Here is a 14,883-nt window from a genome sequence, read left to right on the forward strand (position 1 = left end):
GGAAGTTTAACTCTTCACTCTGCTGCAGTCCTTACAAAAATTTACTCTCCAGATCTGTTATTTGCATTTCAAGGAATTCTTTAATTGGTGCCACTGGTTAGTATTACTGCTATTGTTCTATCCAAAGCAAGTCAAAGTAAGCATGATGAAGCTCAGCTGTAAGCACTGGCTAGAGGCTATAAGATGCAGTGGAACACTTTTGTACATTGTGCCCTTAAATTACAAATGCACTAAAGTAATACCTTTTCACTAACTCTATGAATTCTGATATGCTATATTAACACAACTATCAAAAAATTACTTCTGAGTAGGGCTATTGGAGGAATCTATTGAAAACAGACTATTAGACAGATTTCTTTCCATTCACCTGTTTGACTCCAATCACAGGACAGACTCTTGCTTAAATGCTTTTTGCCTCAAAAAATAAAACAAAACCATGTGCACATTATGCATATTATTTTAATGCTTTTTGTAAATTGTTGTTGTAAACCACCCTGATACTTTTTATGCGGGGCGATCTATAAATATTTTTCAAACAAATAAATATGTAAATAGATATGCAATGTTCATTACTGATGCATTCATTGGTGTATAATTGCTGCTGTCAAGACAGGTGCCTCATTGTTTTTCTTTTTTTGAAGTCTGGTTTGTTGACTATGTAGATGTTTGCAGCTAGAAGTTGCCTGTATGTACTGAGACTGCAATCCTAACCATGTCTACTCAGAAATAAGTCCCACTGAATTCAACAGGGCTTACTCCCAGGAAAGTGGGGTTAGGATTTCAGCCTTAATCTGCTTTGTGCTGTGAATTTTAAGCACCAATAAAATGCATTGTTCATTTTTTTTATATGTCGGGAAGCAATCTCTTTCATTGCCTGTAGACTTTATCTACACTTCTTGCAGCCTCTTTGTCAAAGTGGGAAGAAACATCTGAATTTCACTACTCATTTTGACCATCCATCCCTAAATCTTGCTTTTAAATTTTTGTTTTAAAAGTGACTTGCCCTACTCCCAGTCAAATCTCAATTGAATTTAAAAACCATCACAGTAGAACACATCATTCCTTATTGTATCTCTTCACATGGCAGGATTACATTGGTGCCAAAAGGATTTAAAGCTGTTAAAACACAAAATCATGCTTGCTACATATCTTATGTTTCAGAAGATACACACATTGCCATTTTCTGTATAAAATATGCATTTAGCATCATAGAATCATATAATAGTACAGTTGGAATGGGCCTATAAGCTATCAAATCCAACCCCCTGCTCAATGCAGAAATCTATCTTAAAGCATAATTTATGAAATGTTGCAATAATAAATGATTTATATGTGGATTAAATGAGCAAGGTAGGTTGCAATCCTATCTGGTTAAATTAGTAAAATGGGCTGCAATCCTAATCCCACTGGGAGTAAACCCAATTGAATTGAATGGGATTTACTTCTGAGTTGGTATGGTTAGAATTGCATCCATAGATGGTTTTGTGATGGGCCATTAGATACTTCATTAACTTTACCTTTAAGGGACCAGAAGACTCTTTGTTCTTGCTACAGAAGACTAACAGGGCTACCCCTGTGGAAATTCATTAACTTTGAAAGGGAACACACAGAGAAGATAACTGATTTGTAAATATTTGTTGACAGCTGATATATGCATGCCTATTGTCTGCTATGATATATGGGGAAAAGATGCATATTTCTGAATCAGTGGATGACAAAACAGAAGACGTGCAAAATACACCAATTGAAGTGGAACAAAAAATACCAGATGCAAGTGTGAATGAATGTGAGAATGAATTAAGGCATTTTCATATATCTCTACTTCTTAGGAAGATTACTCTGTAGGGGAACATTATTTATACATATTCTTTTGACACTTTTGGTAGTTGTTTGATTTTTTAGAAAAAAGTTATCAAATGATTCCGGGATTATCATATCTATTACCTGGAAAATACGTTGCAAAGATTGTAAAGAAGTTGTAGGCAAAACTAACATGCAAAACCGTGTCAGAAGACGAGAATTAATCTCATGACTTCCTTCACTGGGAGTTGTACAAGTGGCAACCAAGGCAATATCCTGGACATTCTGTGAGAGGAAGGCAAGAAATAAAAGACTGAATCAAAATATTTTAAATACTGTTTTACTAATTTGGGTTGATTGGTAATGAACTCTATACATTTTTAATATAAATATTCAAATGACGTACAAAAATAGAGGTTCATGTTCTGGGACTCTGAGGCCAAACCAGTTGTGATAGCAGCAGATTCATTTGTTTCAGTCCAGGTCTGCCCCAGTCATGTATAAAATGGAGGCGGGGGAGAGATTTTTAGAGCCAAAGGGCTGTACAGGTGAAGAGAGCCAAACCTTCCCTGCACCCACTATTTATCTCCTCATAGCTTCTCCTCCAAGTTCCTCTCAGCTGACTTTTCCCCAGTATTAGAGAGTAGTTAAGGAGAAAAGCATGGCGGGGAGGGGAGAGGGAGACTGTGGAAAGGGAAGAAACAGGAGAATAATCTACCTTTTATTGGCATAGGACTTCTTGGAATCACTAGTACTTAAGCTTCCTCCACTCACTTATCATTGACTCACTTATCAAGTGGCTATGGAGGCCTCTAAGTTTTCAAATAACCTCAAAAAGCTCTCTACTGTAACAAAGCCACCTAGAGTCAAGCAAACACCACCACCTCTTCGTCAAGATTGGAAATACAATAGTATTGCCTTTATTTATCTGGGAATCATCATTCCTGCACCACTCCAGTCTCTTTATTGTTTGTCTTCTAAGAATGTCTCTCAGACAACTCAAAATCACTGTGATTTCACAAAGGTGGTCTTACTGGGTTAAATTCAGTCTCTCTGGCTTTTGAAACTCCACAAGATCCCGTGTGCAATGTGATCTCAAGAGTAGACATACTGCCTGAGTGGGTTTTGGAACACCTGGTTGTAATGTGGTCTCCATTCTGTCTTGGTAGAGAAGTCACGTCTCCTCTTGAATACACAAAGTACAAAATAGGCTCTAACTGGCAGAGATATTGAGAAATCTGGGGACAGTTAACACTGTGATAGCCCATCTTCCAACTTCCAAAATATGTCCAACTTTCTCCCTGATGGACATGTGCCTTGTGGCTGGCCAGCCACGACCACCTGTCAATCAAGGCCCACTCCTTTAAAAGGTTACTGTTGCCAAACAATCCTTTATCCCTCAAATTGTCCATCTACTCTGCTGTATTACATGTGAGGCCTAAAGCCTGTTTTTAAGTATCTTTAATAAGATAGATGATTTGAACTAAAAGGTTCTCTTTATTATTTTCTTTTTGCCTTGTGTCATGGGATGAAAAGATACCAGAGCTTGGAAAAGTTACTTTTTTGAACTACAACTCCCATCAGCCCCAGCCAGCATGGACACTGGATTGGGCTGATGGGAGTTGTAGTTCAAAAAAGTAACATTTCCAAGCTCTGAAAGATACAAAGTATCAGTCTGTCTAAATTAACTAGTTCTAGCTATGGAAACCTTAAGAGCCCTGTGCACATCTAAGTAATGCGATATCCTGTCCTGATGGTGGGAAGGAGTTGTGCAAAAAGTGGAGAGAATAAGCTCATGCCTGTGGAATTGAGAATTAACATTCAGTACAAATGATGGACCAATTCTTAAACCATTCTGTTTGCATTAAAAAAAAATAGATGTTTGGCTATAGACAGGGCATTTAGTTCAGACACTACTTGTCAATGTAATCACCATGAGGAGCAAGAATCTGAGGGAGAAAAGAGCAGACTTCAGAGACTCAAATGGTGTTTTTTATAAACAACACTTTGTGTAAGTCCCAGAGCTTGGAAACGTTACTTTTTTGAACTACAACTCCCATCAGCCCAATCCAGTGGCCATGCTGGCTGGGGGTGATGGGAGTTATAGTTCAAAAAAGTAACTTTTCCAACCTCTGGTAAGTCCCAGGTCGGGAATCCGTGATGCACTGGAGGGCACAATAGAAAAGGTCCCCTTAAGAAACAATTTAGCGATGGATGGGCACTCAAGGGCTTCAATTGTGATTTTGAAAGCACAGGTTATAGAGAGGAGGCCCATCTGGAGACCCTGTTGACACTATAAGGCTAAGGACTTTCACCAGATGCACCACATCCAATTGTGCTGACCTCAATACATTGCTGCTTTGCCGTTCTGGACCCTTTCTGCTGACAATGAGAGCTGAACAACCCTGGTGTCCAGCAATGCCCCCAATTCTGCAGTTGTTGGGTAGTTGCTCTTTGTTTTCCAGGAAACCATGTTCCTTCAAACAAGAAAGAGTCACTTGCAGGTCCTACTGAGCCTGGTCATAAGGCTTGAATTGAATCAGAAGATTGTGCAGATATAGATTAATATGGATCCCCAGAACCAAAGGTGAGCAACCAAGATAACCATGATTTTTGTGAAGATATGTAAGGCTAGCCCGAATGGCATCACAGAGTATTGAAAGTACTGAGTCACATATGTGAACCTCAGGAACTTCCAGTGTTGTGAGTGGGGAACATGCAGATATGTCTCCTTGAGATCTATAGATGACAAGAAGTCCTCCAGGTGCAGTACTTCTTTGATGGACATCAGGGTCTCCATTCAAAACCTTCTCCTGAGGGATTTCAAGTCTAATACAGCTCACCAGAATCTGTCCCTCTTCAGCATGACAAACCCACAATAAATATTCTAGTACAGATGCAGCACATGATGCTCAAATTGCCACAACTACAGCTTCAGACACCCTTTGCAGAGCAAAATCCATTCTATGTTCAGGAGTCCTTTAAGTGTGCATCCCCATAGCTGGGATGAGGGCCCATGACACTAGGCAGAAACAGGGCTTTTATTTTGTAAAGGACCATTCCACTCTGTTTTAGTCATCTTTTTGAAAGGTGCTGGGAATTGCCTCAACAGAGAACTTAGGCTCAGGCAAGACAGAAGCTCTCTTTAGAAGGAGGAATTTTCTTTAGAATAATGAAGGAAATCTGCTCTATATTATACATACCTTCCACACAAGTTGCCTAGTGTCATAAAAACCTCCTAGATCTAGAAACTGTCGGATTAGCTCAAGTGGTGGCTGGGACCCATACTCCTCTGGTATAGGTGCATTCAGATCATCAATAAACAGTAACACCTTAGAATAAAAATATTACCACAGATGAAGCATATTATCTCAAGGTATTAATAAAAACTGTGGGAAGTAAAGCTACTACCTATGGTATTCATTATTATTGTTCAACATCCATGATCTAGTGGGTTGTATGCACATATACGTATGCACTTACACACCCATAGTTTACCAAATATATGATTGGCTGTGATGAAATTTTGCCTGCTTTGTCTGGAGTGTGTAGTTGCTCCCTTGCTACTCCTAATAACATTTGCAACCTTTGTCCATATGATTAAAGTGGATTGTGTGGTTATGTAAGTGGCACATTCATAATGGGATAAGCACTGGTAGTGTGGTATTTCACCTTATTCATATAAATGAAAGTTGCAGATGTTATTGAGAGTACATGGGGACAAGTGTCAACCACAACACTTCTGGGAATATATGAATAGGACAAGAGCTCTCAGGGTGGGGGTGGGGAGGGGGTTATAAGGAAAAAGCATGGCTATCCACAGTGTTTACATTTTTAAGGTTAATTCTTTTTCTTTTAAAAACCTTTAAAGTTGCCTAGCACAAAAATCTCTAGACCTATTTGCCTATCATTTGGTAGGCTTCATTCATTGTACAACAGCTACTTTGCAAATTTCATTTACTTCTCTCAAAAGGAAAAAAGCTAATAGCTGTTTTTAAAATTTTTGCATAAAACTGAAGGGAGAAAGCACAAAGCTTCTCCAGTGTGCTTTGGACTGAAGTAGGATGTTTTCCAAAGCATCAAATCAGGCTCTGAATATGATATGTGCACACCCCTATATATATAATTATTATTCACACTATATTTTCATTATATTTCCACAAAAGATATTCACCTATTTCTTACCTGTCTAGATTTTGGTGCACCCAGGACATCTTTACTTTTTAGTATTAGTTTCTGCAGAATCCAAGCCTTTGTTTGGGCAGCAGTGGTATGAGCACCTAACTGTAGCGTAGAAATTATAGTATCTGTTGCACTATCTGAATATGATCCTTCCAGATCAGGCTCCTCTCTTGGCGAGCTCACAACTGAGACTTACACAAAATTAACAGTTAGAATTCTAGAGGCTCAATAAACATCTCTCTCAGCATTCTAATCTACTATCAGTATGTTATTTCTATTCACCAATGAAAAGCATTAACAGGTCGTATATATTACTTGATAATATATCTACTAAAAGGATATTTCTTTTTTAACTTTATCCTTAATTTAGGGTTTTAACATTTTTATCTATAAAGTACATTTTTCTGTTACTAAATATCAAGTTACTAAACATCAACCTAATTGAAGAAGTTCATCATTAATCTGAATGTTTTAGATTAGAGCTGAAAGTGAGCACACTATATATTCTATACATGTTTCTGCATAACAGCTTAGCTTTGTTTTAAGTAAAAAGAATAAGAGAAAACATCAGGCCATCTTGTTGAAAGATAAGCTCCCTTATCAGAACATTTGCCCCTCCCGGACTTCCGGGAAGGGTGACTTCGCTTGTGCCTGCTTTTGGGACGGGCTCCCACCTCAAAAGAAGCTTATTCAGATATAAATCAGTCAGAACATTTTTTTTTTTTGACTGATGAAATTTCTCCCGGGCAGGGAGAAACGTAGAGATCAACCTCAAAAGCCTGTTTTTGTTGGGAGGACTGGATTTCATTAATTTATGAGATAAGGTCCAGCCAACAATGCCGGACGGACTTCCGAACAAGCTCTATCTGTATAAGCGATACGTTTATCTTTTCTTTAAAGAGAGAACGGACTAACAGGCAAGCACCCTTCTTTCTATTATTTTTTTTACTTGGTTTAAATTGTTGCAGCAAAAGGAGATTTGTCAGATTGATCGGCTTTGGAAAACTTCTGGGTGAGCTATAACTCTTCTCTGTTATTCACGAAATTAACAGCTTATCTCTGTTTCTGTCGCAAAAAGCTGTCCTGGAAGTGCATTCTAAAGATAATAAACAGAAGAGGGATTTCTATTCCTGATTTCTATTCCGAGGAATATTATATTGTCTGGGACTATTCTCTTTTTGGTCTATTTTATTTTGACGAATCTGCTTCTTCACGACGCCACTAACTGTTTTGATGCTGGGAACTAAATTTGTTTTGCATTCTTGAACATAGAGAGATAAGGCAGGTTGCTCTGTTTATACTGTGATGTCATCAAGCCTGGAATATTAACCCAATTGTTGCTGAAATAAGAAGTGGTTCTTCTTTATTTTTGTTTTGCTTTGTTTTCGTGGTTTTAAAAATGGCAATCAAGAAAGTGGCTGAGAATCTGGAAGTAACTATGTTTCAGAAAATAATGGATGAGATTGAGATAACGAAACAAACCCTGCGACAGGGTAGTAAGGAGCTGAAAATTGAACTGAGCAAAATGACGCAGGAGCTTAAAGAAATAGGGGATCCTGTGAGAGAGGAGAATGAGATCAGAGATGAGAAAAGAAAAAATAAAGGGAAGATACAAGCCCTGGAGATTGGAACAAATGTGGAATTGGAAAAAGATCTGGAGTTTATGGATTTTAGAAATAAAATCTACTGTTTGGAATTTAACGTTATCTTTGAAGAAATTAATGAAGATATTAGAGATAAAGTTATCAATGGCTTGGATAATCTTTTGGACTGGAATGATGTGATGGAGCTTGATATAGAGAAAATCTATGGAATTAACTGCAGCCATGTGACAATGGAAAAACTCTTAAGAGATGAGCCAGTGCATTTTGTAAAAAAGAAGAACACAGATATGACTTTACAACAGTATTTCAGCAACTTATTCAGAATGGATGGCAAGAAAATATTTGGGATAGAGGAAATTCCCATCAGACTCTTATTATATGACTATGGCTACAACAGCAAGATTATTATGGAATACTGATAATGGAAGATTGGACACTGAAATTACTGGACTTAACAGGACTATTGAAGATGGAAGATGGAACTAATAGGGATAATGGAATAATGGCTATTGAAATTATTGGACCTAACAGATTCTGATGAGATGGATTAATCGAAATGTTTATTTGGACTATGGTTATGACAATAAGATTATTATAATTATTAACGAGATGGATTAATTGACATGTTTATTTGGAGAAAAATTGATAGATATATTTCTTAAAGAATTGAAACCTCTCTGACTTTTTGTGGAAAGAATAAAGTAATGTTTATGAGATTTGATGATTAATTAAGATAACTACTGGAGGAAAGTGATTTTATAATATGATTTAAGAGACAGGATTGTTATATACTGTAGACCTATAACTGATTTGATATGTGACAAATGGGAAGTCAACATTTTTTTTTGTTTAATCATTTTTGTTTTGTTTTGTTTTTTGTCTTTGAATGTTTTATGATTTTGTTTTCTATGTTTTATGAAAATTTGAATAAAAATTACTGTAAAAAAAAAAGAACATTTGCCCCTCCCCTCAACCTTCACCTCAATTCATTTCTGAGCCCCAAAGTGCTAATTTTGACCTATAAAGACTTTCACAGCTAGGGATGTGGGAGAATTTTTTTCAGTTCACATAATGTGAACCTATATAATTTGCATTTTACAAACCAATATGGGAACTGAAACCCGGCTATCCTTTGAAATTTGCACTGCTTTTGTGTGGACTTCTTTAAAAAATTTCAAACTGATGTGGAAATGGGCCAAAGAGTGGGAAAATGAGGAACTGAAGAGAAACCAAAATGTATCATCTCTATTCAGATTAGGGCCTCCTGTGGATGCCCATACCATCTGAGTCAAGATTGGGAGCTACAGGAAGAAGAGGACTTCTCAGTTATGGTACCTTCTTTATACAATGCACTCTCCAGAGAGTTCTGCCTCACATCTACTTTGTTGTTTTGTTGGCACAAGAGAAGCACCTTTGTTTTTTCCCATTTCCCAAGATCTTTTATACAGAATTTTAATTATGCTGATTAGGCAGCATAAAAACATTTTACATAAATAAAATAATAAATTTTAGATTGCATAAAACCTTGCTGCTGACAGGACAAATCTTCAAGTATTGCACTGTTCATATTTGAGTAAGGTATATATTAGCTCAATATAAATAATTACTTGGGCAACTCTTTCTCTAACAACTATGTGAGGGAAAGAAAATTATATTTAGGACTCTGATCTAAAGAACATTTGGCTCTCAATGAGATGGGATTCCCACTTCAGTCCTAGTTACTACATTTTAAAACACAACAAACTGAGCTGCATTGCTGTTGAGACATGAGATCAACAGCTGTCTTCTGCAGATAAAAAAACAAACTATTCTGTGTAATGATGTCTTCAGGCTTTACAACTTCAGATCAGTTCCATTACCTGTCCTTCCTATAAAAGGAATTGCTTTGAGCAGAAACCAAGTGACTTTCCTTTTCTGTTTGTATAAGATAAAGAAGCAGGAGGTGGGAACAGTTTTGGAAACTGCTTCATGGAGGCACCTTGACCTTGTTAATCTGTCCCTCTCTTTGAAACAGTTTGGTAACCAAACACTAAGGGAATGTCATCATTACAGCCCCTTTTACTTCTGCATCCCAATGGATTTATTTCATCTAAAACAGAAACTTTCCCTTAATATATATAATCAATGTATACCCATGTCTTTAGCTGAAGTCTGTGTTAATCGCCAAGAATTACGAAATAGATCAGATCTGAAGTTACTGAAATTCTTCAACAAGCTAGGTAAAAGAACACACAAACACACACACACACATTAAACGCAAGGTGTAAACAAAATATGTAACAGTATTGTTACAGAACTAAACATTTTGACTGATTATTTCTCATGGGCAAGATGTCATACAAACAAATGTGATGAGATTTCCCCTTCCACTCTTCCTCCTTGCTTCCTCTGCATTCCCAATCTTCTCCAGGGCTTTTTTGGGGGAGTGAGGGTGCAGGAGATTGCAGAGACGAAGAGAAGAAGGGGAGGTCCCATTTGTGCCAGAGAAATCCATTGTGCAAGCAGGATGTTACAATCACCTAATACTTCTGCTAAATTTAAGCTTAGTTCACTAATTCTGACAGCTACCACAAAGGGAAATAAAATACGATTTCAAGGTAAAAAAAGGGAAATTTGTCTTACTGTGAATTTGTGTTTGCTGGGGATGATAGATGACATTCCTCAGGGATGATGCCTTCTAGTGGAAGGAATAGGCAGAGTACACTGAAGGGAGAGCAGTTAACCCTTTCACCAGGCCGACTAGCTGAGGAGACCACTCCTTAACCCCAACTTTCAATCTTCAGCTCTGTCAATAACTAACATCTAACTGTTGAGAGATGGAACTGAAAAAAAGAGAAACTAACACAATGCAGAGAAGCACGGCAAAAAAGAGCTTATCTACACCAAAGTGGAACAGATGCTCCCAAAACCACCAGAGCACACACTTGTGGAAAAGACAGAAAACACCTCTAATCATATGTACAGTGGCAGCAAGGGCTTTAACCCACTACCTGGTTGCCAGCAGAGGAAGGACAGGTGGGCAGAATGTCATCCATCATCCTCATTAAACAAAAATACATGATAAGACAAATTTCCATTTTTACCTGAGGATGATGGATGACATTCCTCAAAGGGATATAATAGAGCAGTATATCCAAGACCTGAGTGGGCTGCCTCTGCCCCTCTCCTCATTGCCTTACAGACTTCTGAAGGACCTTCTATCAAAGGCTGTATCTAATGACAAAAATGTATCTCAAGAAAGCGTGAAAAGCCCGAGTCACTGCCCCACAAATTCCCAGTACATGAAAACTACCCTTAAACATGGCTGAAGCCACTGCATCCCTAAGGGAATGTACTCTGATACCACTTGGCAGCTGCCTGTCTAATAACATATAGGCCTGGGCTATGGTTTCCCTGAACCATGTAGAAACCGATGAGGAAGAGATTTTCCTCTTCACAGAAAGTCCAGTGATAACCACAGAGACACAGTTCCCCAAGTCCTTGGTTCTCTCCAGATAGAAGCATAGTGCCCTCCTGTCATCCAAAGTAGGTAATCTGTAATCCTGTAAGCATGAAGGGTTGTTACACAACAAAGGTAACACTACTTCCTGAGGCCAATGGAACACTATGTTGATCTTAGGTATAAAAAATGGATAAGACTGCAACACCATTTTATCAGGATGGAAAATACAACACTTCAGGTCAGAAGACAGAGCCTGTAGCTCTGACACCCTTCTAGCCAACATTATTACAATGTCTTAAGTATTTTAACAATCTCTTAAGTGTCAAGAATCTTAATGAACAAGTGGCCATTGGTTTGAAGGAAGGTGTTATCAGTGCAGTGAGAACCCAATTCAAGTTCCGTGTGGGGTACTGGTGCACCAAATGGAAAAAATCAGTGTCATTCCTTTCATGAAGAGTTTGTGATGGGGATGAGAAAACAGGGTCAAACCACCCAAACTGGCTAGAATGCTGTTTAAAGCAGCAGCCGGTCTTTTAATGGTGCTGTATCTCAATCTGTTGTTCACTGCCTCTTGGAAAAAACCCTAGCATACCCTTGACCTCCCTAGATGCTGGGTGAGTCCCAGAATAGGATCATCAGGAGAGAACCCCCCCATGTGATGGTGTACATTAGGACTGTGCACAGCCTCCCATCTGCCCTGTGGCTCTGATGTGGGGGGCATCAGGCTGACCCGCTCTGGGTTGACCTGGGGACCACCCCTTCCCACCCTGGATCTGGTCCCAAATAAGTTCAGAGGGAGGACTAATGCTTAATTAGGGTTTTAAAAATACTCATATCTAGGGTTGCCAGGTCAGAAGCATCCCAAAACCTGAGATGTCATGGGGCGGGCCCTAGTGACATCATAAAGCATGATACATTAAGTATCAACCACAGTTGCTTGGAGCATACCATTCAAACAAAAAAAATGAATGCCTTTCCTGTCCAAAACACCTTCTCTCGCCTTCTGTGCAAGAACCCAGTAAATTCTTTGCAAATGGACACCTAGGGATATTGGGAGGGGTGTGTGGAGAGAGAGATGGGGGGTTCTCTAAAGGACAGATCTGTCCTGTTTACTTGCCATGCTGGGCTCCTGCTGGGAGGAAGGGCGGGATATAAATCTAAATCTAATAATAATAATAATAATAAAAATAATAAATGAACATTAACACTAGCTCCACCAAATAATATAAATTAATGAATTATTTAAATCACTCATTGCATCTTAGAGGAATACAGGAGCATGAAATATGGTCTATCCAAATAATAAATCCAATTACTTGCACAAATACCTAGAAGTTCAGATTTGATGAAGATCAAAGGACTGCAGGAATTATTTTAGGTACAGTAGGGCCCCGCTTTGCGGTGCTCCACTTTACAGCGTTCCACCGATACAGCGGTTGTCAATTGCAGAAAGGCCCTGCTCCTATGGCGCTTGTTCTGGTTTTATGGCGTTTTTCGGGCATTGGGCGCCATTTCTGTCAATGTTAATCAATGCGTTCTGCTTTACAGCGGATTTCACTTTACAGCGGTGGTCCAGAACAGAACCCGCCATATCAGCGGGGCCTACTGTAACTGATAATCCTTAGGAGAAATAGTTCTTCCACTATACACACCACGTTGTACATTCCCATTACCCTCTGCTTAAGCCAATAACATTTTTCTAAATCCTGTGATGTTAAAATCTAAAGCTCTCCTATAAAATGTTACAATTTATAGATGATATATTATAGATTAATTACAGAATTTCTGAAATATATTTTCCTTATGCTGGAAGCAGTAGTTAGTCTCTTTTAAAAACTCCTCCACTTTTTACATTTTCTAGGTTTATTCACTCTCCCACACATGCTTCTTATTTTAAAATGTGTTGTCCTGGAGTGCTCCAAGCACTAGAGGCCTAAACCCAAGTATGGAACACATCTCTTCTAGTCTAGCACTGGAAAGCACACCAGGGCAGTTGTTCCACAGAGTCTACAAACCTATAATAATTATAGATATGCCATGCATTAATTAGTGCATGGTGTGTGCACATCACCAACGGCATCTTAAGGCAAAAGGAGGGGCCACGTACCTGAGCCTCAGTGTATGAGGTGCAGACAATGAAGGGGGGGCATAGGGAGCTGCCTGCCACCAAGTCAAACCATTGGGTACATCTATCTCTGTACCGCCTACACTGACTGGCAGCAGCTCTCCTGCGTTTCAGGCAGGGAGTCTTCCCAAGCCCCACCTGGAGATGAACCTGGGACCTTCTACATGCGAAGCAGGTGCTCTGCCCACTCAGCCACAGTCCTTCCCCAGGGAGTGTGGGGAGTTCCGGAGGGGGAAGAGGATGCCAGGGGTGGCCCAAGGCATGTCTGAGGGAAGAGGGAAACTGGGGGAAGGGGGGCTCTTTTGGCAGGAGCCCAAACTGAAGTCAACCTGCAAGAAGGTGTGGCATTGACCCAAGTGTGAGAGGAGGGTTTTGTTTTGTTTTTTGGGATTGGGGGGCAGGAGACTATTAGAGGGTGGTTAATCCAGGCAGTGCCCTGTCAGTCCAGGGGAGGGAGCAGCACCAGGGATCAAGGGTGGCTCTCTAGTCCTCATGGAGGATGGTGGATTAAGAACCTAAGAAGAGCCCTGCAGTGCTGGATCAAGCCAACGTGGGCTCATCCAGTCCAGCACATCCCCTTCTCACAGTGGCTGACCAGCTGCGGGGCCCCTATGCTCCCCTTCCACAATCCTGCTGCGGATAGCAGGGCAGGAGCTTCAGAGCTGCCCGCCATCCCCCTGCTTCACCTACCTTTCTCTCTGCTGTTTTTTGCAGTGCACACAGGTTTACCATCAATCAAGATGGCGGCCGAGGTTTCCCTAAGGGGCTGAAGCCTCTGCCGCCATCTTGGTTGATGGCAGCAATGCGCGCATGTAGCACACATGTGTGCCATCAACCTAGATGGCGGCAGAGGCTTCAGCCCCTTAGGGAAACCTTGGCCACCATTTTGATTGATTGCAAACCTGCGCACGCTGCAAAAAAACAGCAGAGAGAAAGGTAAGTAGAGCGGGGGAATGGCGGGCGGCTTGAGATCTCCTGCCCTGCGATCTGCAGTACCAATCCTGCTGCGAAACACAGAAGGGGAGTGCCAGGGCCCAGGGCAGGCTGGTGCCCAAGGGCCCCAGCATGCCTGGGGCCAGCCCTGCTAGGCGGCCATGCCACACCATGACAGAAAACTGGAGATCCAGGGACAGAGGGCTGGTCTGGCCAGGGAGCCGGAAAACACCCCCCAAAAGCCAACGATCTGGTAACCCTACTCATATCAGTCGTTTTGGATTGCAGGTTTGAATGAAATCAGTGCTAATATTGGTAGTGGTGCTTGATCCTAAGTTATGTTTACTCTTGATGTTTCTTGGTGCCGATGCTTACCTCCCTTTGAAGCCTCTCATCACTTATCTTTTGGTTGCTGCCTGCCTGACCATTGCACAAGGGTGGAAGGATGCTGTCATGCTAGACAGGTGGTTAAAAAGGCTTTATATATTGTGGTGTACTGGTTGGAGTGTTGGACTATGACCTGGGAGACCAGGGTTCAAATCTCCACACAGCCATGAAGCTCACTGGGTGACCTTGGAGCAGTCACTGCCTCTCAGCCTCAGAGGAAGGCAATGGTAAACTCCCTCTGAATACCGCTTACCATCAAAACCCTATTCATAGGGTCACCATAAGTCAGGATCGACTTGAAGGCAGTCCATTTATTGCAGAGAAACTTGCTTACCATTTCAAAGTGCTATGGGGTAATATGAACCTGAGGACTTCGTAGCTATATGGTAGACATTTGTCATTCATGTGAA

The 14,883-nt window shown here is 40.3% G+C and overlaps 1 protein-coding gene across 1 annotated transcript in view; it reads right to left on the bottom strand.

The window, feature by feature from the left end:
• DNAH14 (dynein axonemal heavy chain 14) overlaps window positions 1-14,883 on the bottom strand; it is a 472,613-nt gene that overhangs the window by 145,981 nt on the left and 311,749 nt on the right. Inside the window, exons 50-52 of the mRNA XM_061626120.1 lie at window positions 5,986-6,173; window positions 5,004-5,132; window positions 1,945-2,085 (exon numbers count right to left, since the gene is read on the bottom strand). Of these exons, the coding sequence (XP_061482104.1) occupies window positions 1,945-2,085; window positions 5,004-5,132; window positions 5,986-6,173 (458 nt within the window). The remainder of the gene's footprint in view (window positions 1-1,944; window positions 2,086-5,003; window positions 5,133-5,985; window positions 6,174-14,883) is intronic.

This window comes from Rhineura floridana, chromosome 4, assembly GCF_030035675.1.
Source record: "Rhineura floridana isolate rRhiFlo1 chromosome 4, rRhiFlo1.hap2, whole genome shotgun sequence".
NCBI classification, from domain to species: domain Eukaryota; kingdom Metazoa; phylum Chordata; class Lepidosauria; order Squamata; family Rhineuridae; genus Rhineura; species Rhineura floridana.